The sequence below is a fragment of the Lemur catta genome, chromosome 1 (genome assembly GCF_020740605.2).
Source record: "Lemur catta isolate mLemCat1 chromosome 1, mLemCat1.pri, whole genome shotgun sequence".
Classification (NCBI taxonomy): Eukaryota; Metazoa; Chordata; class Mammalia; order Primates; family Lemuridae; genus Lemur; species Lemur catta.
The window spans coordinates 31,461,878-31,488,253 of record NC_059128.1 but is presented as its reverse complement, the minus strand read 5'-3'; the positions used below and the strand labels follow the sequence as shown (position 1 = coordinate 31,488,253).

General features: G+C 36.0%; 2 protein-coding genes across 2 annotated transcripts; one reads left to right on the top strand and one right to left on the bottom strand.

Annotated features, from left to right (window-relative positions):
* The first annotated feature begins 405 nt into the window (after positions 1-405).
* GARIN2 (golgi associated RAB2 interactor family member 2) lies at positions 406-21,704 on the top strand. Its single transcript, XM_045565449.1, has 6 exons — positions 406-564; positions 3,162-3,361; positions 3,952-4,495; positions 7,026-7,270; positions 15,847-15,875; positions 21,605-21,704. The coding sequence occupies exons 1-6, from the start codon at positions 406-408 to the stop codon at positions 21,625-21,627; spliced, it is 1,200 nt and encodes a 399-aa protein (XP_045421405.1). The 3' UTR covers positions 21,628-21,704.
* Positions 21,705-24,516: 2,812 nt separating this feature from the next.
* Positions 24,517-25,355, bottom strand: LOC123647711 (60S ribosomal protein L7). The gene has a single exon (XM_045565437.1). It carries the CDS (start codon positions 25,212-25,214, stop codon positions 24,588-24,590), a length of 627 nt encoding a protein of 208 aa, XP_045421393.1. The 5' UTR covers positions 25,215-25,355; the 3' UTR covers positions 24,517-24,587.
* Between the last annotated feature and the right edge of the window lie 1,021 nt (positions 25,356-26,376).

Here is a 26,376-nt window from a genome sequence, read left to right as displayed (position 1 = left end):
AAAAAAGAAAAGAATGGTTTGTGGAAGGCATATATTGAGAGACCTCCTAGAGAGGCCTTTCCTAACACCCTAATGAGTGTTACTGGCCCCACACTCCAGTCACTTTTTATTACATGTATCTATTTTAGAGTCTTTATAGTCCCTATCATCAACTTTCTTTTTCCTTGGCTTGCTTACTAGCCTGTCTCCACATAGAGTATAGGCCGCATGGGTGCAAGGATCTTATTAGTCTTGCTTAGACGTAGCTACAAGTGATTGGCACAGTGCCAAGCCTATCACAAATACTGATAAAATATGCTGAATTAGTGAATAAATAAAGCAACTTAATTATGACATTATATTCTCTCTGTATCCATTAATTTTATTTCCATTGCCTCAATTTCCTGATGTTTGTACATAAGCACAATGAAGAAGAACAACAGGAAGCCCACCTCAAGGATCGACGTGCAGAATGCCCTCTGTGTCCCACATGCCCATGGGCCAGGAGATCTTCAAAATATGCTAGATGGAGGAGAGTATGCTCTTTCTGTATCTCCTCCCATGTTGGAGAGCAATTTTATCCAGGTAAATAATACTTGAGAACTGAATTAAGTTCTAACAAGATCAGTAATTAATTTTCTTAAAGACAACTGAAAAGGTTGGGAGAATTGTTTTAAGTGTGCCAAGCAAATGTGTGATCCCATTAAAGTTCCAGTTTTGGAACTTTAAACAACCCGAAATAGTTATACAACGTTAAAGGACATTTACTTCAAATGTTCCCAACAAACTCTTACAAAGGAATTCTGTCTTAATTCTACCATATTTATCATTCTATCATAAACTTCCCAAAATTATATGAAGTGATTTTTAAAATATCCTGCCACAGGAAAGCATACGAAAACTTTCTTAGACTTAGAAGACATGTTAAAGAACAACATGTCTGTGACACAACTAGAAATTAAAATGAATCTTAGCTCTTAGTTTTGAAGGTAAAATATAATTGTCAGATAGTGTCAGGGAAGAAGATCTTCCTTCTCAGAAGAATGTACCTATATTATGAATGAAACTGCATTTCAATATGTTTGCGAGCAGGGCTAACTTTCCTCTAAACATTCAACATTAAAAAATTCAGACAAAGAAATGGGAAATGCATTCAATGGTATGGGCCATGCCTATAAACTTCAGAGAAATGCCACAACAAAATCTAACACTGGACACTGAGCTACTGCCTCTAACCCCGACACATTCAAGCAGCCACTCAGCTGATTCCACAGAGGGCTGACAGGGAGGACAACAGGCACTTCTTCATAAGGTAAGGAAACTTCATCTTCCATAAACGTGTTCGGTACCAGAGCACTAGCATGACTGCCCCACCTCCAGTATACCATAAGATGGAGGTGAAGCTGCCAGAAACGTCCAGTGTTTTAGTGATGGCCCCAGAATGCATGTGACAAGTCATGATTTGAGGTACTTTGCCTTCTGTATACTTCTTTCCTAGTAATAATCTTTTTATTTTATTTTTTTACCTTTCTTCCTGTGCCCTTTCCAAATTATGTTTTGCACACTCTAATGAAATTACATAGTACTTGCCCTATACTGGGGGAGATAGTTAGCAGGCTATAGATCAGACATGGCCCCCTATCATAATTTATAAGTCATACCCTTCAAGCTGCACAACCCCACCTGGTTATTATGTCTTCGATAGCAAGCTACCGAGGTTTCTGCCTCAACAGGTTTAAAAGAAAAATAAAAAACAATGATCTCAAATAGAGGGACAGAGCCCTAGGGCAGACAAGTAGAGGATCCAGTTTTTCTCTTTTTGCTCTGTTGCCCTCAAGCTAGCTTCCCTCCGGACATCACCCCAACAGGACAGTAACAGTTGCCAGTTGCCAGCAATAGAAAAGATTCGTCTCATCCTGATGACTCTTTGTGAGGGCTGGGAAACCTTTCCCAGAGCCACCAGGAGGCCCCCACTTGTGTCTCACTGGGTCACATGCCCCTGCTGAAATCAGTCACTGGCAAGGGGGGTGGGACCACCATGACCTGCCTAGGTTAATCAGGATTGAACTCCTGAGTGGCGTCATCATCCCTGAGGTATGATACTGGATAAAACCAAGATCCTGTTAATCAAGAAGAAGAGGTGCACAGCTTTGGGTGTGTAAACAATAGTGTGAGCTACAACCTCTTTCTGAATATATTTGCTTTCAAGTGTTTTATTTTTCAATTGAATCAGTTTTTATACAGTTGGAAAACCACAGTGTAGCACCTCTCTGGCTTCCTTCGCATCCCTGTCTGCCCATTCTCTAGTCTCTTCTTCTACTAACTGGCAGAGATTTGGCCAAGATTCTTGTACTTTTCGGTTTTTACACATGCTATTGCTCGGCCTGGAAACCTTTCCTCTCCACGCAGCCAGTTTGCCCCCCACACTGTTCAGGTCTCAGCTAAAGGTCCCTTCCTCACGACCCCATAGGCTGGAGCTGGCCTATTGGTAAGTGTCCAGGAAATTTGCAAGTCAACTGTTAAACACAGCCATTATTAAAAATTAAATTATATAAAGTTACGTTTAGATTATATCTAAAACAAAGGCAATAAATATTCAAAACTCATCATTCCTACTCCTTTACTGTATTTTACCATTATCTATGCTCCTGAGGTTATACACACAAGAGTTTGACAAAGGCTTGTGAAATTTATCAGTTGGTTCTTAGAATTTAAACTAAGGAGTATTGTATATTATTTGTAAGTTGTGTGCTACTCATCTTTTATATCACTAACATTTTAAATAAACTTATATGTAAATGTGTATACCTTCCAAGAGCTAGCTGTTAAATGTTTACCAGCACAACATTGCCTGTATTCCCATTCTAACCTAAGTCAAGTCCCCCATCATGTGTTCCGATAACATCCTGAACTTCTACTTGGTAAAACATCTTATAGTAATAATTAGTTACATACTTAGATTGTTTAATGTTTGCCTTCCCTGGTAGATCCCACAGGCCAGGGACTATGTCTGTTTGTTCCCTGTAGTATCTTTAAGAATTAACATGAACCAGTGAAGGAACAAATACACTATGGTTCATTTCTCCTTTATTTCCTATCCTCCCTTACACTGCTCATGTAAGCAAGGTTGTCAGAGCCAAGCATTTTATCAGATAACTCCTCTTCCTGTTCTCTGCACTCAGGTCAACAGGAGAGGTGAATCCATTTACCTTCATAACCGAGCCAACTGGGTGACTGTAGGCATCTGTTCTTCCAGTTCCACCCACAAAACACCCAATGTGATGCTGCTGGCACATCTGACACCCACTGTCCCAAAAGATACAGAACCCCTGTTTAAAAGTCTCCTGACATCTCCTTGTACAGAGAAACTGGTGCTCACCAGGTGAGTTACAAAGAGAAGAGATTAAGAAAAGTATGTTTTACCCATGTGGAGCTGAAAATGGAAACACTGATGACAACTCCCCGCAGCAAATGACAAAGTGTAGTATCCTTAAAGTTGGACTAAACCATTTATCACAAAGGCGATCAAACAAGCGATCAATTTTTTTAAAAGTAAACCTAAGTAACAAGAACTGAAGACTCATAATAAAATGTCTCTCTCGAACATGCGTCCTATTCCCCTAACATCCTGAGTTCCAACAGAATTAGCTCTGGTCTTGTCTCAGTCACTAACTTATTCTATGATCTTGAGCAAATCATGCAATTTTAAGTCTCAACTTTGTAGGATTAATTAAAAATGGACAATTTCTCAAGGCAAATAGTTGGCATTTTGGGATTTTTTAGTATAGCAGAGTCTTAGACATATAATTAAGATGAGATGGCCCTCAGGAGCCCCTCCCCAGACCTATCTGGGAGACAAGCCTATTGTCCTGAGTCTCACTCTTTAAACTGCTCTAAAATACAAAAATAAAGGCCTTTTTATAGATCTCCAATCAAGTCTCCAGATGATGTCACATTTGTGTTTGTTTGCAGGTTTCTCCCACTGCAGTTTGTGACTCTTTCTGTGCATGACGCTGAGAATATGCGCCTCAAAGTAAAGCTTGTGAGTGGCCGAGCCTACTACTTACAGCTCTGCACCCCTGCATATAAACAGGACACCGTATTTTCTCAATGGGTGAACCTCATCTCCTTCTTAAATCAGGAGAAAGCCAAAGTTTCCAAAGTGTCAGAAGTCTCGAGCATCTCAGAAATCACAAATAGCACAGAAATCACAGGCTCCATGGACATCATGGATATTACAGCATTCACAGCTGTCCAGACCCCATACACACATGCATGTACAGACACTGTACATGTCATGGAGAGCATAGATTTTTCAGAATACACAGATATTACCGACATCACAGATGTCACGGATGTTCCAGAAAATGAGATCACAGAGGTCCCAGATGTAAGAATTGTCACAGAAATCACAGATGTAACAGAAGTCACAGGCAACTCTGATGCCACAACTCTCTCAGAGGTTACAGTGGTATTTGAAAATGATGACATAATAAAGGCCAAGCAAGAGGAAAAGGTACGTGACACATAAGACTTTCAAGTTTTAATAATCCAGAACTAGAGTGGTAACCCAGATCACAATTCTCAGTCAGCTGACATTGATTATCAAAATGCTATGGAACCTGCTCTGAGTAATCTAATTTTAATAATGAGATCCCATCTGTGAATCCTGGTAAAAAGGAGTTGTAAGATGTCTCCTGAAATCAGCAGTCTCTGTCCTTACTATCAGTCTTCTAATTATCATTAGAAGATTGGCTTGAGGATATTAATACAATTTAAGGGTTATTTTAATGTTTAAATATATATAAAAGTACCCAGAACCTTAAAGGATGGGATGTAATTTCAATAAGTAAAGGTGAGGGTAGAAATAGGAAAATAAAAAAGAAGTGAGTGGCTTAAGCAGAGGCCAGAAAGTGGAAAACCACAGAGCCATGCCCAAGAGTGTTTAGTTCAGTTGGGGTGGGGCATAATATATGTGGAGAATATTAGAATATAGAATTGGAAATTTGTTTGCAAACCTTGAATGCCAAATTAAGAAGTGTGGACTTCACTCTTTGGGTAAACCTTAGCAACCAAAGGCTTCTGTAAGGGAATGAAAGAGCTGTGTTTGAAAGCTCAATCTGATAGCAGGGTGGATTGTAGGTAAAGAGATCAGTTTGAGGACTACAGCTGAAAAACTTCCACTGGGTCCACAACAGAGAAATGGCAAAGGGCAAGGATAGACATTACACAGGAGAAACTGCTTACAAATATAGGAGAAAAAGTTTAACCTTGCTAATAATCAAAGAAATGAGAACTTGGAAAAAAATTTAACCCATGTAACTGTCAATTAGAAGAATAAAAACTGTCAGTAAAGGTGTCGTCAACTAGGAATTCATAGAAATTTGTGGTAGGGATACGAATGGGTACAATCTTTCTTCAAATTATTAGGAATCAATGACCTTAAAAATGTTTATACCCTTTGACTCAGTGATTCCACTTCTAGGAATCTTTGCTAAGGAATTAATCACAAATAGGAAGGATGGTTTAGCTACAAAGATGTTATCCATACCATATTTATGCCATGTTTCTAATAATGAAATAATAAAAACATAGAAAAAACCTAAACATCCACCACAGAGAAATGGCTAGACAAATTTAAATTCATGAAGGGCAGGTATCATATTTGTCTTGTTCAGGAGCTACCATAGTATCTTGCAAGTTCACAGGCACTCAGCAAATATTTATTAAATGAAGTACTACTTTACAACTATTAAAATTGTTGAAGAACATTTCTTGGCTTATAAAATGTTCACAATAGAAGATTGAGTGAAAAATGAAAAGTACGATCTCTATTATATAAAAATACATTTACATACACTAAAAGAAAAAATTCATATTGTGAACAGCAGTTTATCTCTAGATTGTAAGATTATAGACAATTTATGTCTTATTTATACTTTTCTAAATTCTCTGCTTCCTACAACAAAGATAACTAATTTTTAATTAGGAAAACTCCGAGTAGTTTTACATAATTCTTAATGACAGGAGAAAAAAATCTTATAATAAAATGCTAAGTGAAAAAGGTAGGAGACAGAACTTCAATATGATCTCAAAGCAGACATGTACAAAATAAATAGACAAAAAGGTCAGAATGAAATGTGCCATAGGAGTAGTTGTTTCTGGGCAGTGGCATCATGTATGCAATAATTTTCGACCTTTCATTTTATTCCTTTTAGGATCTTCCAAATGTTCTACAATAAATATGTATGACTTTTATTGTTAGAAAAAATGAAGTTTTGTCTTTAAGGAAGAAGATTATTGCATTATTTTCAAGGAAATGTAAGAGAGATAACAGACTACGTGGAGGCAGTGGGAAGATGAAGGTGCAGACGTGAAGGGTATTAGAGAGAGAGGCTATAGAGTTTGCTGACAGATTGCTCTGAGGCCAGAGTGAGATTCTGAGGTGGTCAGAGAGTGACTAGGAGAGGTGGTACATTAAACAGGAAATTAGGAGAAGATTTTAGGTTATTAAGCTGTAGGTACAGATTCTAAGTCCTTTGAAAATGAACTTTTTTGTACTAGTAGAAGATTTTAGGTTATTAAGCTGTAGGTACAGATTCTAAGTCCTTTGAAAATGAACTTTTTTGTACTAGTATGAACCCCCAACCCCTGTCACCTATTAGATGCTCTTAATTAAGAGCCACCTCAAATTGGGGAGTAGGTGGCAAGGCATTTCTGGAAAACTTTGCCTTGACAGTTCACAGAGAAGTACTGTAATTAAGTGCTAATTGTCTTGTGTGAGGTGACACTGCTGCACATGTGTTGTGTCAGGCTGCAGTGGAGCAGCTCCGGCTCCCACGCTCCTGCCTCCAGCACCTCCCTGGGCTCTTGCCAGTCTCTGTGCAGCACCAAGCCTCACTCCCTCGTGACTGTACCTGTGCTCGCGTGGGCATTCAGTAAATATGCATGAAACAATTACTGTATTAGATGCTGCTCCATAAGCAATCTATTTCTGTATCATGCTCTTCTACTACCTGATTTGGTGCTGCTTGTTATTTTCAAAGGAAAAAATAAAAAATATTCTGAAGCCTGGATGTCTGCGAAATACAAAAAGTAAGAGTGAGTTCAAAGAATCTTCAAAACATGTCACCATCTCAGACATAACACTGACTTTGGAAGGTAAAAGATGTTTTCAAACTACCTTGACTCCGGTAGAAAGCGAAGCAAGTATATGCAAAGAGATGGATGATAAAACCTCTGAAGAAAAGACTGATTTTCAAAACCTGGCTGTAAAGGCCATAGAATCCAGGTATGTGAGACAGGAAAATGCCAAGGGCGTTCTAAGACATGAACTAAAGTAAAGAGGGGTATGCTTTAAAGTTAAATGGCTGTAACTCAGGCATTTGCCACCAAAGATTCTCAGACAGATACAGTGTAACTGAATGATAATATAGTCCACTCTTAATGATCCACACTTGGTTCCACCTTGGCTAATTTTTATTTTCATGCCAGCTTCTCACACCACTCAGTTGGCATTCTGGGCTGCTTGCCTGCTGTCAATTGTGTGTGCTTCAGAACATAGAACCACAGTGTTTACATTTTGGAGTTGGAGCATTGATTTCTATAGTGATTTGAGGTACTTTTTATCTTTTCTATATTTTCCTCCTCTCTATGTCCTCTATATATCCCTTATACATCTCCACATTTTCAAGTAATAACTTAATCTGAAAAAATGATTTTCATAATTTCAATAGCCTTATTGCAAGCTTGATTTCAAGTGAGCATTGTAGGGTTATAAAGATAAAAGTTAATCTGATCATTCTGGGGTAACACCTAAAAAGAAACCAGATCCAAATGCTTATATTAGTGAGAATGAAAATGAGGAATATTTTTCTACATTTTTTTAAATATAAAAGAAGAATAGGGGAAAAGAGGAAAAATTAATCCCAAAAAAGAAATTAACTTGAAATTTTTTAATAATTTGAAGTGATAAAAAAAAGCTTGCTTGATTCTGCAAAAAGAACAACAAAACTGTCAAACATTTGGGACAGCTATTTTTTTTTAAACGGTACAATTGAAAACTTAAAAGGCATTACCACATCTAATGGGAAGACTAGAAAAATGTTACTGATAAAGGTTATATATAGCTTTGCTTTAATAACTTGGAAACCCTAAATTAAGTAAAAGACTAACAAAAATGCAAAGAGGCAAAAACAGCACATTCAGAAATTGAAAAAATGTAACAAAGAGCTCTCATTTTTAAAAAAGTACATATTTCTGACTTTTACTGGATAGTTTTTCAGGTACTTTAAAAATTATTTCTATATGTTTTCTTTTAAATATCAACATATACAAAAAATATTGTGTTTTGTTTTCCTAATTTCATGACGCAAATAATTTGTCTGGATTGTAAAGCCAGACAAAGATAATACAAGAAAGAAAATTCTAAGTTAATCCTACTTGTGCTAATAAACACTAAATTCTTGGAGTCGTAGTAGGGAAAATATAGCAAGCTTAGTATAAAATTAAGGAAACAATATCAGTCATTACATAAATATGGAAGAGCAGAAAAACCATGATACTTTAAACATATTTGATAAATTTTGATATCCTTAATCACAGAAAAGATCCACATAATAAAGAGTTTTCCTTTAGTACAATAAAGAATATTTACTCTAAACCAGAGCCAACATTATTTTTAATGAGGACATTCTAGAAGTTTTCTACTTAAAACTTAGAGTTAAGAATGTTCCTATTAACATTTTTATGTAATATAATTTTAAGAGATTCTAGCAATTATAATAGGATAAAGAAATAACAAGAAAAAGTATAATGGACTTTTAAGAAGTCACTCTTTGCAAATGGCAATTCATATTTGGAAAATTTGAGACTCTAAAAAATAATAATTTATAAACAAGTTTAGGAATGTTACATATTATAAGATAAACTCACGAAAAACAATTTTGTTTAATTAACAAACCAAAAGTATATTGAAAAAAAAGAATGTATTTTTCAATAGTAACAACAACAAAAATCAAATATTTAGTGGGGGTGTTTAGAGACCTATTTAAATGGAATTACAAAACTTTAGTGACAGAAATAAAGGACAACTTGAATAAGGAAAAAAAAAAAAGGCTCTCCTGGGTCAGTAGATTTAAGACAGCAAAAATGACATGATCTCCTAAATTGATTTATATATTTAATACATTACCAATTAACATCTCAATAGGATATCTCATAGAAATAATAAAACTGTAAAAAATTATGTGGAGGAGATAGGGGTAAGAATCTCAAGAAAACTACTGGGATGGAAAATGTCTATAGGGGACTTGGTCCTATAAAATCTTAAGCCATGTTATAATTAAATGGCCATCAGAACTACCAGTGTGAAATTTATAATATAGAAATAAAGCTACAAAAATAGATTCAAACTGATATGAGTTCAAAAGAAGCAGGGAAAAAGCTAAATTCTAGAAAATGGTCAAAGATGTTTATATATCACAAAAATATTTCAGATGGGAAAAGAGTAAATTATTTTAAAACTAACTAAAATAAGCTAGAAGGAAATGGAATGGTAATATTGTCTCAGTCACAGAGGAAAGATCATTTCTTGTCCACTGAAACAACAATAGTAATTTTCAATGGCAAAGTTTGATTCACTGACTCAATATTTACTGAGCACCTCCTATGCACTAGGCACTGGGGACACAGCAGTGAAAATAATCAAATCCCTATCTCATAAAATGTTTATTCTAGTGGGGGAGATAGATAATGAACAAATAAAGCAAATTATGCCAGCTGGAATGCACTGTGATGAAAATTCAAAACAAAAATAGAAAATAGAGAGTGATTTGAGGAGAGCGGAGGGATATTTTATACAGGTGGGCTCTCCAAGAAAGGAACATTTGAGTAGACACCTGAGGAAGTATGCAGCTCTAGGGGAATCCAGTTCCAAGTTGATTGATTACATAACAATTACAAATATCTGCCAAATAAATCATTTTAAATAAATAAACACATACTCAAATGTATAACAACAGACTAGGAAAGAAAGAATAATAGATAACCTTTATATATATGTAGCAGATAGAAATTTGTAAAGGACCCAATTAACAAATGGTTTAAGGACATAAATAGAAAATTTACTCCAGAAGACAAATACTTGAAGAAGGATCAACCTCACTAATAATTAAAGAAATGCAAGTTAAGCAATTACCAGTTGGCTTTTCATTGGGTGTCAGTAACACTCATGGTGTCACTGTAAACGGTTGGCAATTCACAGCACAAATAATGATACTCCTTGATTTATAGGAACATATGTCAAAGAAATAATTCAAGGGAAAAATAACTCATCTGAACATAATGTTTCATAGTAAAGATGAATAAGTAATTCGAATGACCACTGGTGGGAGAATGGCTAAACCAGGAAACAGTATATTAATTTAGTGAAACAGCAGATCCCATTAGGAAAAGCAACAGGCAGAATTTCAATGAAAAGGGCTACATAACTAATAAGGAATTATGAACTAGAAAAATAAAATTTCAAAAAATATAAATACAATGGTTTTTTACTTCTACAGTCTGGGAAGAAACCACAGTTTGGGCATAGTTGATGATTAAAGGAATTGATAACTGTTGTAGATATGGATGTCTGTGTTAAACTTTTATTATACAATTGATTACATATATAATTTAAAGACTAAACTGATGTTAGGATACATTAATTAGGAGACAGTTTAACACAGCAGCTAGAGAATGAACTTTCTAGTCGTATCCCTGGGTTTGAATCCTGGCTTCTCTCTCTTACTAGCTCTATGATGTTGGGCAAGTTACTTAACCTCTTCTACTCTGTTTCCTCATTTGTAAAGTGGGAATAAGTACCTACCATGTGCAGCTGTTGTAGGGATTAAATAGGTGATATTAAAAAGCTCAGAATGCCAGGCACGTGGTTGTTTTTTTAAAAAAGAATATACAGATAAAACATAGGGAAGGAGGGAGGAAGGAAAGGAGAAAGGAAGTGAGAAAGGGAGGCAAGAAAGAAGGGAGGGAAGGAGGAAGGTAGGTTCAGATTCTAGATTAAATGGAACAAAAAAAATCTAATGTAGATTTGACTCAGACTGAATATAGTACAAAGACAGTTTATACTGTAGGGCCATGCAGGACTTCTGAAGTAATCTTTCCACTATATTATCCAATAAACTGAACCAAGAGAAGAGCTGGGAAAAAAAAAAGCACAAAACTGACTAGATACTTTTAATGTAGTAAAAAAAAAAATTTGAGGTGATAGGAGAATGTTAATAGGTGATAATGACAATATTCCAATGTATGAGGAAGTCCACAAAAGGCTAAATTTAAAAAGTGGATTTAAAAGTAAAAATTATTTTAACTAAACACGAAGGAAAAATTTATTATAAAGTAATACAGCAATCAGCCAATCAATTAAAAAATAAAAATAAATGCATATCATTGATTAGATATTGATAAACAACAGAACCAGTTTCTGTAGGTTAATAGAGTTTGTCCCTGGACATTTCTCAAAAATGAACATTAAACTATTTGTCCTGGATAAATGTTAGACATTCTCTTGCCAGATGTTCCCCTTCATATTTATTATGTAACCTTAACCACTGGGAAGACCTACTGCTAAAATGAATAATAGAATGAATGCTAACATCAAATATAAGTGTGCTCTGGGGAATTCCTTAAAAAATATGGTGAAATGGTAACAGTAAACATACCTGGTATGTTGCAGGATTCCCAGAAGCAAAGTGACAAAAGTATATAATGGGCTTGGAACATATTAGGTGCTCAGTAAATGATCATTATGGTCACTAATAATTCATTTACAATAATGTAGATTAAAGAAAATTGACTATTCTGTCAAAAATGTGTCTTACTCAAAAATATCTTAATCCACTGAGGATTAATTATTCAAAGCTGGCTTTTTAAAAAAAATCTTCTTTCCTAGGAAAGTATAGGCCAAGGGAAGCAAATGAAGATGGATGATCCTTAGGAGAGCCACAAACCTTGAAATCAGAGTAATGTTTGCTTTAGTTCCTGAGCATTGCATTTCTCACAGTTCCAGAGCCTCTAGATCCAACTGCCAAGACATTCAAAGTGTTGGATCTTGATTGATCAAAAGTAAACATCTTTTGATATTTAAGGTTCCTAACCCAGTGGTTCTCAAAGAGTGGCTACTGGACCAGCTGCAGCTGCAGCATCACCCGGGAACTTGTTAGAGATGTAAATTCTTGGTCCCCTTCCCATCTTACTGAATCATAAACTCCAGGGATGAGACATAGAATTCTGTTCTAATAGACTTCCAAGTGATTCTAGTGCACACTCAAGTTTGAGAACCATTGCCTATGACAAGCTAGTCTCACATAGAAAGGGGTTTAGCAAGGATTGACTCCTCTCTCACGAGGGCTTCTCCTGAGGCCCCAGAGTCAACATAGGGATTCTCCTTCATAGCCATAGCAAGAACTATCTGCTCAAACTCTAGAGCTCCTTCTTCCAGGAATCTTTCCTATATGGCAAGGAGCTCAAAAGAGAACAAAAATATGCCTCAGTGTGGGGATTGCTGTTATCACCCACACAAATTTTCCTGCTTCCTACTGAGGGCACAGAAGTCACTGAAATAAATAAATTTCCCCCCAGAACATTGATCTATTATTTCTTGATAGTAACCACTGAATTATTTCAGTGGAACTAAACAATGACCAGAAGAGTTACTGGTAAGTCTTATGGTTAGAGGAGAAAGGAAAAATATTTTAAAAAATAAAAAAATAGGAGAGAGAAAGGAAGGGAGAGAGAAACAGAAACCATGGGTCAGAAATAGAGAAGGGAGAAAGGAATATAAGATGCAGAGGGATAGATGCAGGTGCCGCTCAGTGGGAAATGTACTTTTTGCTACTATACATGAGCATGGCTTTAAAAGAAAAGCCTAAGATATCTAAACAAACAAACAAACTAGATAAAATGAATCATCTAATTTAGCAATTTGTCCTAAATAGTAATCGATTAGGTCTGGTCACCCTGATGTCCTCCTTATATTTTATTTCATTCTTAGGTCTCAAATCCATTGCCCCCATCCTTGTCTAACACTTCAGAAACACACCATAAATCAAAATCTTACAAGGTTAACTATTTAAATCATTTTAGCTTCTTCTTTTCTTGTCCAAAAGGAATGCTCTGAACCATTAGATTAGCTTTTAATGCCTTTTAAAAAAACTTATGAAAGATAATTAATAAACTTAATTTTTAGGCAGGGCTGCAGGGGGGTTAGAAAAAAAATTTTTTTTTAACTTTATTTTTAGCACAGTTTTTTAGATTTACAGAATAATTGGGCAAATAGTACATAGAGTTCCATATAACCATCCCACCCCCTCCACAGAATCCCCTGTTAATGTTGTACATGTGGTACATTTATTATAATCAATAAACCAGTACTGACACATTATTATTAACTAAGTCCATAGTTTACATTATTATTAACTAAGTCCATATTCTTTGGGTTGTACAGTTCTATTGAGTTTTGACAAATGCACAATAACATGTATCCACCATTACATTTTCATACAGAATAGTTTCATTGCCCTAAAAATTCCCTCAGCGTTAGACTAGCTCTTAACTGCTTTTTAAAACATTAAAAATTATAAAAATGAACGAAATCATGTCTTTTTCTGCAACATGAATGTAACTGGAGGCCATTATCTTAAGTGAAACAAGTGGGCACTAAATAATACGTGCACATGGAAGCAGAGTGTGGAATGATGGACAATGGAGACTCCGAGGGGTTGGGGGGTGGGGGAGGTGGATAATGGGCTATTGCTTGGTGAGTATGATGTATGTTGCTCCAGTGATGGAAGCACTGAAGGCCCTGACTTCAACACGATGCAATCAATGTAGAAAATTGCACTTGCACTCCATGAATATATACAAATAAAAAATAAATGGAGGGAAAATATTTAAAATGATAGGGATAACTTAAATTGTTAGGATGAAAAAGGTTTTGCTGGTGCTAAATTTTGTTAGTCTCGCTATTTTTGCTATTAAAAATGATGAGAAAATGAATCCCTAAATAAATAGCAAAAATCATAGGATTTTAAAAATATAAAAGATCTTGAAAATTAGCAAATCTCAAATTCTTTAAGGCCTTGCCCCTCCCATCCATCAGCTTCCTGTGCCATTTGTCTGCTGACTCTACTGGAGAGGAATAAATAGGTGAAGAAAAACAAAACAAACAAATTTCTGTTATAAGTAATCCTCCTAGGCCCAATTTAATTGAGCATGGCTTTCTTTTTATTGTCTATTTGCATCAGCAAATTACTAGCTAGTGTCTAATTTAAGAATGTTAGTTATGAAAGAAAGATGTAATATTCTAAGAACAAAATGGAATTCACTGATGCTTTATTCAAGGGACATTATAGGATTTAGAATTGTGAGGTTGATAAATAAGTTCTATTTATTATTTTTCTTCTCCAAGACTATGACATTTTATAGCTATGTACTTTAGAACACTGGGGAAAAAAAGAAATAATGACCTTGTTGAATATTCTGCCCTCAGATTCACTAATCTTCAAAATGTAAATTGAGCACTTTAAATCTAGATGAGTGAAAGACTATGGAGACTTAAACATTTCTATACTGTCACTATAGGTCCTTTAGAAATGAAGGATTTACTTTATAAAGCATTTATATTCCTTCTCATACCTTGACAAGAGTGCTACCATGACTCTTCCCTTTGTCTTAAAGAGGTTAATGGCAGGCTTCATTTTAATTTGCACCTATTTTTTAACACACATGATATTTCTCAGCCTCTTGAAAACTTTTATCATTAAGCTCAACCTTCATTTAAATCACCATATCTATTAGGTAAAGGCTATATGAATATTTATTTGCAAACTCTTCAGAAAATTACTATTTTAACATTTACCTCCTGAAACATCCATTGTAGAACTTGCACTGGGTATATTTGCTATATCCCTTAAAATGGATCATAAGTATGTCTTTGCACATTTATCTTGGAAGGTAATATCTAAGGGCATAATTATTCTTCCCAAACTCTTTGTTTTACTCAAATAGCAATATTTTCAAAATATTTATTGAAAGTGTGTCCAAGAAACAAGGATCTGGTGAAAATTAAGTGAGTTTATGTTGTAGCATGCCAATGAAGTTAGAAAATATTTCATCATTGTTATTAATTTTTAAAAATCAGGAGTACAGAAAATAAGCTACTTTATTCACAGACATTTCTGAAAATGAAATAGTCTAAAAAACTGCTAGCCTCCTGTTTTGCCCAACAAATCATACAAAATCTTAATAAATGTAAACAAGGTATGTTATTTGCCTGTAAGATTCCCAAGCACTGTCACCCCCAATAAGGCCATTAGAGATAGTGGTGAAGAAGCTAGCAGAGCTTGGCAACTTCTCCTAACCCATCCATTCTGGAATTTATCCCCAGTTCTCTGTGAGACCCTGTATTTCCAACACAATTGATCCTATTTACTTAAGCCCCTGAGCAGCAGCAGTTAACGTCTCTCAGTCTTGGCCCCAGGGGAAGAGTAGGGAGGCAGCAGGGTTGGGGATGCCAGCAGCTTCATTGAGTGACTGGTGATAAATATATATAAGAATAGATTATATATTATTACATACAATTCACTTTTATGACTTTTACAGATTGAATAGCCTGCATGTTACAGACATTTACATAATTTTACTCTCAAGTATATTATAATCAATAATAGCCTAGGCTTTGCTAAGCATATTTCATTACTACCCACAAAGCATTTAGAGAATGACCGGTTATCTCATACCTAGTAAATCTTTTCTAAATATTTGCGGTTACACTGGCAAATTTTTGAAATGTGCTATTTATTTTTACAGGAGCATGAGAATTGATTCAGACACTTCAGGTATGGAACAAATTCCACTACATGCTTTATTGTGATCCCTGGTATCCAGTAGTTATCTCTGGTTCATAGAAGATTAGAATAGTTAAGAGCAAAGGAATTCAGCTAGACTTTTTATGCATTCCCTTTCCTCACTTTGCTCCATTCTGAGAGCCGTACACTGGAGAAACTCTTCCTCGAAGCCTATCCTCAAGATTATCTTTTAAGTGGAAGGCATTACAGTACTGCACTACTTCACTTTTCTTTTTCTCCATTCATAAGGTTTGGTTTCCCAGTTCCCTGAATCTAACTCACAGTGCATGAACCACTCCCAGGCTAGTTCTGCAGGCAGAATCCAAACTACAGCAATAATAAGACCTTCTATCCTTGCTGATACGTAAGGGGAATGGTTCACAACTAAATTTTTAGTAAATCTAAAATCATCCAGCTCCTCTTTTCTTTCTGTTTACATCTTTAGCCTTTGCCTTACTGTCAGATGATACTATTTAATGGGTTTGGAGGGAGAGGACAGTTTTTTCTTTACATATTCCTATGTCTAAGAATCTTTAACTTATATTAGTAACAACAAACTTTTGCTGTGGGGGTTTTCTTATAGGAACCTGTGAGATCTCCCTTTGCTGATTGCTGACCCACCTCTAAATGACTTTCTAACCTGGGATATAGAATAGGCCTCAGCTTCAGTCATGCACATAAAAGAGTATTATGGAAGGAACATAGAGGAACATTTAACTTGGCTTAAGTGGAGAGAAAAAAAACTACTACTATTTCAAAAAGCAAGAATGCTTGAAGGCATTTTTGGTCACATTTACAAAAGTCAATCCTATTTAAAAAAAAAATTATTAGAGGATAGGTTTTCACACAAATGAGATTTGTCTTTGAGCCTTCCCATTGGGCTTTGATGTCCAAAAGTACAAGAAGAACTTCACTGTAATGTGGTTTCAGTTTACAGTATTGAACCTGAGAACATTGTAGGGAAATGCACAATATTGTAGTATATAAGAAAAATGCAAAATCTCCTTTGTAGTTTATAGAATTTTAGTCTATCAATTTCTACACCAAATTGTTTTTCATAAAGAAATCAAACTAAATTTGTAGAAATTTCAGAGATGTTCAGTACAGGCAAATATTTTCCTCTTATTCACTGAAAGCAAAGATAAATCTACTGGCAGCCTTATTACTAATATTGTATATAATTAGTACATTCTGGGGCATTCATTTATTTAGCCACAGAAGTTTGAAATTAATGTAGGGAATTGATACTGTTATCTTCATTATATATGTGACTAATTCTTTTACCTGTTTTCCGGTACAGACTCAATTTTGTTCAATAGAACAAGCATTTGATTCCATTCTATCATATATAAAGCACTGTGGTAGGTTCTGGGAGAGATAAAAAATAGTAGGACATGTTACTTGGCCTTGAGACATAAGTGCAAATAATATAAACCAGACTGTCATATGTACTTTAAGAGAAAAGTAGAGAATCATTTTTAGCTCAAGAGAGGAAATTATGAAAGACTCTAGGAAAGAGGCAATCTTTGAGTTGGGAAAGAGGAAACAAGGATATCCTGGATATGGGGAATAGTGTGAACAAAATCAAACAAAAGGAAAAGTGCTGGGCATGTTCAATTTAGGAGTAGTGAGAGATGTAGCTGGAAAGCAGAGCAGGAGCCAGATTATGGAAATCTTGGATCTTGCTAAGAAGTTTGGATACAATGGTTAGATAGCAACAGAGGAGCCACTGAAAGACAGGGAAATGACAAAAATTACTGTTATGTTTTAGCATGATTACTCTGACTGCAATCTCCAAGAGAAGCTGGAGGAGGCTCGAAGTAGGGAGACCTGTTAGGAAGGTATTCTAATAGTCCAGGTAAAGGGTGCCCAAGTCTTGAACCATGCAAGAAGCAGTCAGAATGGAAATAAGAACATGAATATATAGTCAACAAGAATTATTGACTGACTGCCTGTGAGGACCAGAGGGAAAAAATGGGATAACAGTTTGGGAGACAACATGACTAGGAGGTAGTTAGCCCATGAAACAAGCTGGGAAAAGGAGTTAGAAAAAATAGGAAGGAAAAGGTGAAGAAATCTAGTATTACACACTGAAGTTAAAATTCAATGCCCTAAGTTTGAGTTCTAACTGTACTTCCTCTATTACATGGCCATTAATCTCTCTGGGCCTCAGTTTCCTCAACTATAAAATGTGTGTGCATATGGCTGGGGTAGGGGGATGAGGAGGGCATGATTAGCTGTCTAAAGACCTTTTTGGCAGTTATGATTCCATAAGCTGATATGTTTGTGGTACTAAAGGCCCATCTTTGTAAATCTAGCAGGCAGCTTGAAATGGGGTTCTGGAAAGGAGGAGCTAAGCACAGATACAGCAAATGAGCAGCAAAATTCCACTCTGAGCTTGTTAAATCACAAGGATGGTACAACATACAAAATGGGCATGTAGTTTTCCACAAAGTATTAATTATTTTCCGTGTTTATTTTCTTTCATATACTTTCTCATTTCCTTCCACTTTCTCTCCCATGTCTTCTCATTTTTTTCCTTAGGCTTATATAGTTTTGCAGTTTTCCCCCTGATTAGTATTTCTTTCCCCCTTTTCACTCTCCTCTAAATCACTTTTCTTTCTTTGATATACTCTTAACACTTAACACTCTTTACCCCAAGAAAAGCAGACTAGTCGAGTCTTAATCCCTCGTTCCATTAAGTTTAGTGTGAATATAGACTAAAAACGAGTCTGTAATTCTAATTTCTATTCTAGGAAGAAGTCAGAATAATAACTGTTCCCCGCTGTAGTAAAACAAATTCCTAGTACTATTAAGCTTGTCTGGTTCACATTCACCCAGCTCCTGGGCAAATGCTAGTTGGAGACTATGATCTCTAATTCATCCCTCAAACTTCTTAGTACTTTGAGAGAGTTACACTTTTTCTCCTTTTTACACAAGGTTTTGGGTAAAATAGCACTTCAGATGTGCTGTTTTTATGATAAGGTTATGCATGAGGCAAGGCCCAGGCTAAACTTGTCTCTCTGGACCTGAGTCCCTCTCTCTCTTTTCTTCACTTTTAATTTCTCACCACTATAGGCTTTATTCTCCTTAACTTTTCTGATTTCTTTACAGTGAGCCCAAATGATAGGCTTATCTATGATCCTATGGTATTTTTCCAAGATGGAAAGAAATGAGACAAAGAATAGAGATTAGAGAAAAGAAGAGCAGGGAAAGTAGTTTATGAAATATTGGGAGTTTCCTTCCCACTCCCACCCATCTTTCTTTTCCACTTTTCTCTTAAATATCACAAATCAAATTCCTTGGAATCCTAAGCAGCCAGGTTCATTCCCTGTTTATGAAACCCAGGCTAAAACAAAAGGGGAGGGAGGCCCCTAAAAGGGAACCTGTTTGTGAAATTAAACAATGAGTTCTATTAGAAAGAATAAAGACATTTTTGATGAGGTGGTTAGAATATAATTTGAATTTAAGACCCAAATTAAGTTCTCTTTCCTTCTGTGCCTTTTTTCTCTCCTGCTTTTGGTTTTTTTTCTTTCTTTCTCACTTCTTCTCTCTCTAATGAACTCTTTTCTACTTTCCCCCACTCTTCTTTCTTCCCTCTGGCTCTCTCCCCTCATATCAAATCTTCTTCTAATTTCCTCAATGTTGTACCTCATCTGTCTCCCCCTTTCTCAGGGGAACGGATGGAAGGAAAGGAAAGTAAAACAGAAAAAGATAAAGTTGATGGAAAAACATGTTAAGACAACCTAAAGGTAACTTTTAAAAATTATGGGTCTCTATAGATATAAATGATAGCTATGATGCTTTCACAAAAAGTTGTTAATAAATTGAATTTTTAACATTAGCTCTTGTCATTTCTATTGTATTAAATAGTAAGAACAGAAGTGGAATGTAATGTTGAGGGGTTTGTTGTGGTTTCTGCTCTAGAATCAATCATGGGTCAAAAGATAACATCAGCACAAGGAGAAGAGGGCACTTTGGGTGAGGCACTAGAAAAGAATCACGTGCTGCTGCTACTCCAGCGATTCCTGTCATTCTCTTTCCTACACTTCTTTGCTCCCTTATCATGATCTTTGCCAACCTGCTTTCTTAAATTAGCCAACAGAGCCAAGACCTCTTTTATTTCAAAATAATACAAATATTTATAGAGCACCTACAGGATTGTCATATACAGTTGTATAGCTTGTACACTGCACGGTGTTGGGTACATCATTCACACTGCAGTTTACGTGCAATCATAACCTGCACAGCTATATGTGGTGGCTGTGGCCTACTGTATCCTACATTTCTTTGAAACAGCAGATTTACAGTGAATGGCTAAAGAATAAAACTTTTCTCAGCCATGGTAAAAACACCCAGGGGCACAGAAAGAGTAGAAGCAATGCAACTTTAGGGCCATTGTGTCTTCCCGCCTCCTCTGTCATAGCTAATGGGGTGTGTGTGTTTATGTTTTTAAGGGCTCAGTTCACAGAACTGAACGAAAGATTGCTGAACCAGAGGTGGCCTTGTCAGGAACCTCTTGCCTATCTTGTCAGGGATTTGCTGATGGAATTGAAGTGCCTACTTTTCTGTCCACCCTCTGTCACTGTGCCACCAATGCCAGCTTAGCACTTAAGCACTTAGGTTATTAACAGGCCCCACCAAGATATACACAGTAGGTGAGAGGCAATGCACTAGGGGAGAACAATGTGGCCAAAAACCAACCTATGTCCACACACAATAATCCCCTGGTCTCCACATACATTCCTTATTCTGTACCTGTTCTTTTGTCATTTCTTTTCCCCCTTAAGGATGTTCTTAATATTCCCTTTAACTTGTTCTATGGTGGTGGGGGACAGTGATGGAGCAGCACAGAGGGTGGCATGTGCTGGCTCTTGTATCCACCTAGGGAGATTCCCAAGCCCTGTCATCTCTCAATGTAGTATAAAATTTGGAGCAGGAAATTCCTTTAAAGATAACCCAATATTTTACAATGATTTCATCCTTTGATATATTCTATAGCAGCAAAATTTCAAATATTGGCGTCTCATTAAGAGAGATCTGCAAATGCAAAGAATGGCAAAAAAAAAAGAGATACATATACCATACTTAAATTTTGACTTCTAAAATTGAAAAAGTAGCTCCCAAATATTTACATTGTGAACTGCTGATATATGGGAAAATGTAGATTTTTTTTTAATGGTGAGAAAATTTGTTTCTAATAAAGACTTCATATTAATATTATTACAAATGAAATAATTTGAAAGTTATTTGGGCCCTTATTTACAATGAGCAAATTATGGTTTATGTGAATCTCATTACCAAATCTTAGGACTCAGTTCAGCACAGATTAAGAACTTGCAAATAATTCAATAACATGCATATAAATGTTAAAGAATAAAAGCCCATAATCTTAATCTTAACATCTTGAATGATTAAGTTCTTATACTTTGGTAGAAATAGCTTTTAAAAACAAAAATTTTAAGAAGTTCAGAAGTTTTTTTAATATTGCTTCAACCTCTAAATTTAAAAAATGAGAACTTATCTGTCCAAAGAATCTTTATTTTTACATTAAGAAGAAAAGTTACATCGTAAATGCAATTTTGCTTATTTCAATCATTTATTTTACTGGTATTTAGTTTTTTTAGTCTTATACTTAACAGTAATAACTTTGAAAATATTCTGTATTTCAAATTTTTGAATTAAAAAAAACTGACTTCATCCTTTTTTTTCTTGGTCAGATAAATACAAACTGCTAAACTAAAAAACAAGCCCAGCTCAGAAAAAGACTATCAATGCAAGAAGAAAACAAAGCCGTGTCTTCCATGTGGCAGAAATAAAGACTACTACTAATTAAGAATTCAAATCCATGTCAACCTGATTTCTTAAGTCTTAATGATTTTAATTGTGGATATCTATTTTAAAGGAAGCTAAATAATTATGCAAAACTGTAAGATTTTCAACTCATAAACTCAATTTTTTATCTACGGGGTTTCTTTTCTTTGGCTTTGTTGAAAAAAATTGGTATTCTCTTGGTTTTACTTTTCTCACTTGGCCATTGGCCCAATTCTGCGTTGCTTCTAACACTAGACGCTATGGGGTGCTTGGTTCAAGCTGGGAGACCATGTTCATTCCATCTTTGTGTTCTGAGTACCTGGTGCTGAGAGTATTTACTGAATCAATGAGCATCATTTTCAAACAGGTTAAAAAAAATTCATGTACTTTTAAAAATAAAAAAGAAACTACAGATAGTCCCCATCCAAAGAATGGTTTGGAGATTTAAAAGCCACCACTTACTTACTTTCTAAAAGCTGCCAGTCATTCTACAATATGCTTTGCAAACATTATCTCATTTAATCTTCACAGTAATAGGAGGGGTACTATATTATCTTCCCTGTTTTACAGACAGTGAAAGTAAAGCTTCGAGGTTAAGCTACTTGTTCAAGCTCACACAGGTAAAAAGTGGTGGGATGGCATTTGAAGCCAAGCAACCCAACAGCCAAGCTAAAAGCAAATTTGCAATTCACATTAGAACCCATGCATTTAAATTAAATATAAGGGTAGTTAGGTTCTTAAAAGGCTATAGAAATCTATTTAACTCAAATTTCACACAAATAGTCCTGGTATTTCCTCTATGAACTGAACTGCAATAGGGAATAGTTCTTACCTCCATCTTCCACTTCCAGTTACACAGACAACCCTCACTATGCAGTCCTATGTGGTAGCCCTAGGCATATGTGGCTATTGAGCCTTGCAGTGTGGCTAGTGCAACTGAGAAACTGAATTCTGAGTTCTTTTTAATTAATTTAAATTTAAAAAATTAGGTAGTGTAGAATTTTTTTTTTTCTGAGATAGGAATCTTGCTATGTTGCCCAGGCTGGTATTGAACTCTTGGGATCAAATGATCCTCCCATCTCAGCCTCAGCCTCCTGAGTGGCTGGGACTATAGGCTTGCACCATCATGCCTAGAGGTGTAGAATATTTTTTCATTAAACACAACCTTATTGTCTTGGTAGAACTACATTTTTTACTTCAACTGTTGAAAATTTAGTATCCAAATAGCAATATGATGTAAGTGTAAAATATACACCAGATTTTGAAGTCTTTGTATATGAAAAGAATGTGAAATATTTCATTAATAAGTTTCGTATTGATTGTATGTTTAAATGATAATATCTTGTATATATTGTATTAAATAAAAATATTTAAGGATTACGTTTATGTATTTCTTTTTACTTTTTTAGTGAAGCTATTAAATTACATACATGGAAAAACATATGTGACTCATGATATATTTCCATTGGATAGCACTGCTTTAAAGAGAAACTCCCTATGTAGTCCCTTGGCCCATAGCCCAGGGGATTCCTCCTCCTCATTTCCCTACTTCTCCAAGGATGGCAGGAATTTCCTTCCCACCTCCACAATCAGGGAAAAAAAGGAGATTTCCATGAAAAACAAGAATAAACTACCATTGGGGCATTTTTAAGTTAGGAATATACATAAACCAACAGTTTCTAATTTGGAGATGGCTGCCTCATTATAGAAACTGTTTTCTTTATATAGATTATCTGTTACAAATTAATTCTTAAGGGAAGAAAATCATAACTATGATTATTACTATCTAGTAACAGTCCTTCAAAAAGCAATATACATTGTGGTTGGTATATAAGCACTTCGAAAAATTCTTATATAGTTAAGACATTCTTGTCATATGACCAAATAATTCTATTCCTAGGTATTTACTCAAGAAAAACAAAAACCTGTTCACAGGACATATGTTCAAAACAAGACTCATACATAAATTTATTTTTATTTTTATTTTTTTCAGACAGAGTCTCGCTTTGTTGCCTGGGCTAGAGTGCCATGGCATCAGCCCAGCTCACGGCAACCTAAAACTCCTGGGCTCAAGCAATACTTCTGCCTCAGCCTCCCAAGTAGCTGGGACTACAGGCAGGCACCACCATGCCCAGCTAATTTTTTCTATATATATTTTTAGCTGTCCAAATTATTTCTTTCTATTTTTTAGTAGAGACGGGGGTCTCGCTCTTGCTCAGGCTGGTCTCAAACTCCTGACCTTGTGATCCTCCCGCCTTGGCCTCCCAGAGTGCTAGGATTACAGGCGTGAGCCACCACACCCGGCCATACATAAATTATTACAAGAAGTTTATTCATAATAACCAAAAACTGAAAACAACCCAAATGGCCATCAACAGGTGGATTGTCAAACAATTTGGGGGTATGTTATCACAGAGACACCACTGAGCAAGAAAAAGAAACTGACTACGAATACAGTAGTCCCCCTTATCCACAGTTTTTTTTTCCCATGGTTTCAGTTACCCACAGTCCAACAATATTAAGTGGAAAGTTCCAGAAATAACTCATAAGTTTTAAATTGCATTCTTTTTTGAGTAGCATGATGAAATCTCATTTTGTCCAGCTCCGTCCCACCTGAGGTATGAATCATTTCTTTGTCCAGCTATCCAGGCTGTACATGCTACCTCCCCTGTTAGTCAGTAGCCATCTCGGTTATAGAGTTGAAAAATATAGCTTTGGTACTATTTAAGGTTTTAGGGATCCACTGGGGGTCTTGGAACATTTTCCCCTCAGATAAGGGGGGGAACTACTGTAGATGCAACAACATACGGGTGAATCTTTTTTTTTTTTTTTTAAAGCAATCACTGTTTATTAACTGACCAGATTACAAAAATAAAAATGGTAGATACCTTAGTTCATTCTTCTAATAAGCCTGTTGATCTGGTCTTCCCTGTTGCCAGCATCTCCACCTTCTACAAAATGGGTTGTCTTTTTCTTCATTCCACCCCGTGGAGATGATAACTTGAAGGGCCACAGGAAATTATTTGCTTCTTTGAAGCGTTTCCCAACAGTACAGATCTCATGAATCAGATCTTCCATGCAGATGATGCCGTATTTACCAAGAGATCGAGCAATCAAAGCGTTATCTGTCAACGCAATTCGTTTCTTATTGATTTTGCCATAACCACGCTTGTAGATTAGTTCATTTACTGACTTCAAGTTTGGGTACCCCCATGCAATATATGGTTCTACAATCCTCAGCATGTTAATTGAAGCCTTGTTGAGCTTAACAAAGGTTCCATTGAAGATCTGACGAAGGCGAAGAAGCTGCAACACCTTTCGGACCTTTGGGCTCACACCATTGATACCTCGGATCCTGATGACGAACGCAAATTTGGGTTCTGCAGGTACATAAAAGTTGCCTGCTTTTCTCGCCATCCTAGCCATTCGAATCTCAGTTCTGTACATCTGCCTGTATTCCTTGTGATAATGCTTAGCTTTTTCATAGATAAGCTTCCTCCTTGCCTTTCGAAGCATCTTTTGGGCAAACTTCTTTCTCAGGCGTTTGATCTTCAGCTCTGCGAAATTCCTTCACTTTTTCTTAAGGGTTTCTGGCACAGCAGGAACCTTCTTTTTCTTCTCTTGGACACCCTCCATGGTTCCAGCCGGAAAAGAGCTGGGTGAATCTTATAAACCTTATATTGAGTGAAAGAAGCTAGATACAAGAGCACATACTATATGGTTCCATTTATATGAAGATTTAGAAGACAAAACTATAAAGACAAATCAGATCAGTAGTTGCCTCGGGTGGGGGATGGGTTGAAGGGTATTCACTGCAATGTGGTACAAGTGATACAAGGGAATTTTTTGAGGTGATGGAGACATTCTACCTCTTGATTGGGATGGTGGTTAAATTGGTGTGTACATTTATCAAACTATGTAAAAATGGGTGTAATTTTTTGCTTATAAATTATACCTCAATAAATTGATTTTTTAAAAGACAGTAGCAGGCTGGGCTGGTGGGTCATGCCTGTAATCCTAACACTCTGGGAAGCCAAGGCTGGAGGATTGTTTGAGTTCAGAAGTTGGAGACCAGCCTGAGCAGGAGCAAGACCCCATCTCTACTAAAAATAGAAAAGTTAGCTGGGCGCCTATATTCTCAGCTACTTGGGAGGCTGAGGCAAGAAGATTGCTTGAGCCTAGGAGTTTGAGGTTGCATTGCATTCCAGCCAGGGCAACAGAGTGAGACTCTGTCTCAAAAAAAAAAAAAAAAAAAAGACAATACTATTTATCTATAGGAAAAAAACCTTGAAGTTCAGCATGAAGTAGCAAAATTTTGTTAGGTTTAAATAAAATATGCACCCAAACGTGCTTGCTCTTAATAATGTACTAAAATTTTTTCTTAGAAATAGACCTTGTGAGCCTGCATGGTAACATACCTGTAGTCCCACCTACTGAGAAGGCTGAGGCTGGAGGACTGCTTTAGCCCAGGAGTTTGAGTCCAGCCTGGGCAGCACAGTGAGACCCTAACTCTAAAAAACAAAGAAAAAAAACTGTAAAAAAAAATAGGCCTTGCAATCAAAGAAAATTTATAAATATTCCATAACTGGATTGTTTCAACTTTCTGCAATATTCATTATTCTTTGTAACTTAACACACAGGACAGGTTTATTACATTTCCCATTTAAGTTTACCTAAG

Bases quoted from the DNA above. Each gene is read 5' to 3' on its own strand.
- GARIN2 (XM_045565449.1), top strand. From the start codon at position 406: ATGAAGAAGAACAACAGGAAGCCCACCTCAAGGATCGACGTGCAGAAT. The intron at 3,362-3,951 runs GTGAGTTACAAA...GTTTGTTTGCAG, and splicing joins GAGAAACTGGTGCTCACCAG to GTTTCTCCCACTGCAGTTTG. The intron at 4,496-7,025 runs GTACGTGACACA...TTATTTTCAAAG, and splicing joins AGGCCAAGCAAGAGGAAAAG to GAAAAAATAAAAAATATTCT.
- LOC123647711 (XM_045565437.1), bottom strand. From the start codon at position 25,214: ATGCTTCGAAAGGCAAGGAGGAAGCTTATCTATGAAAAAGCTAAGCAT.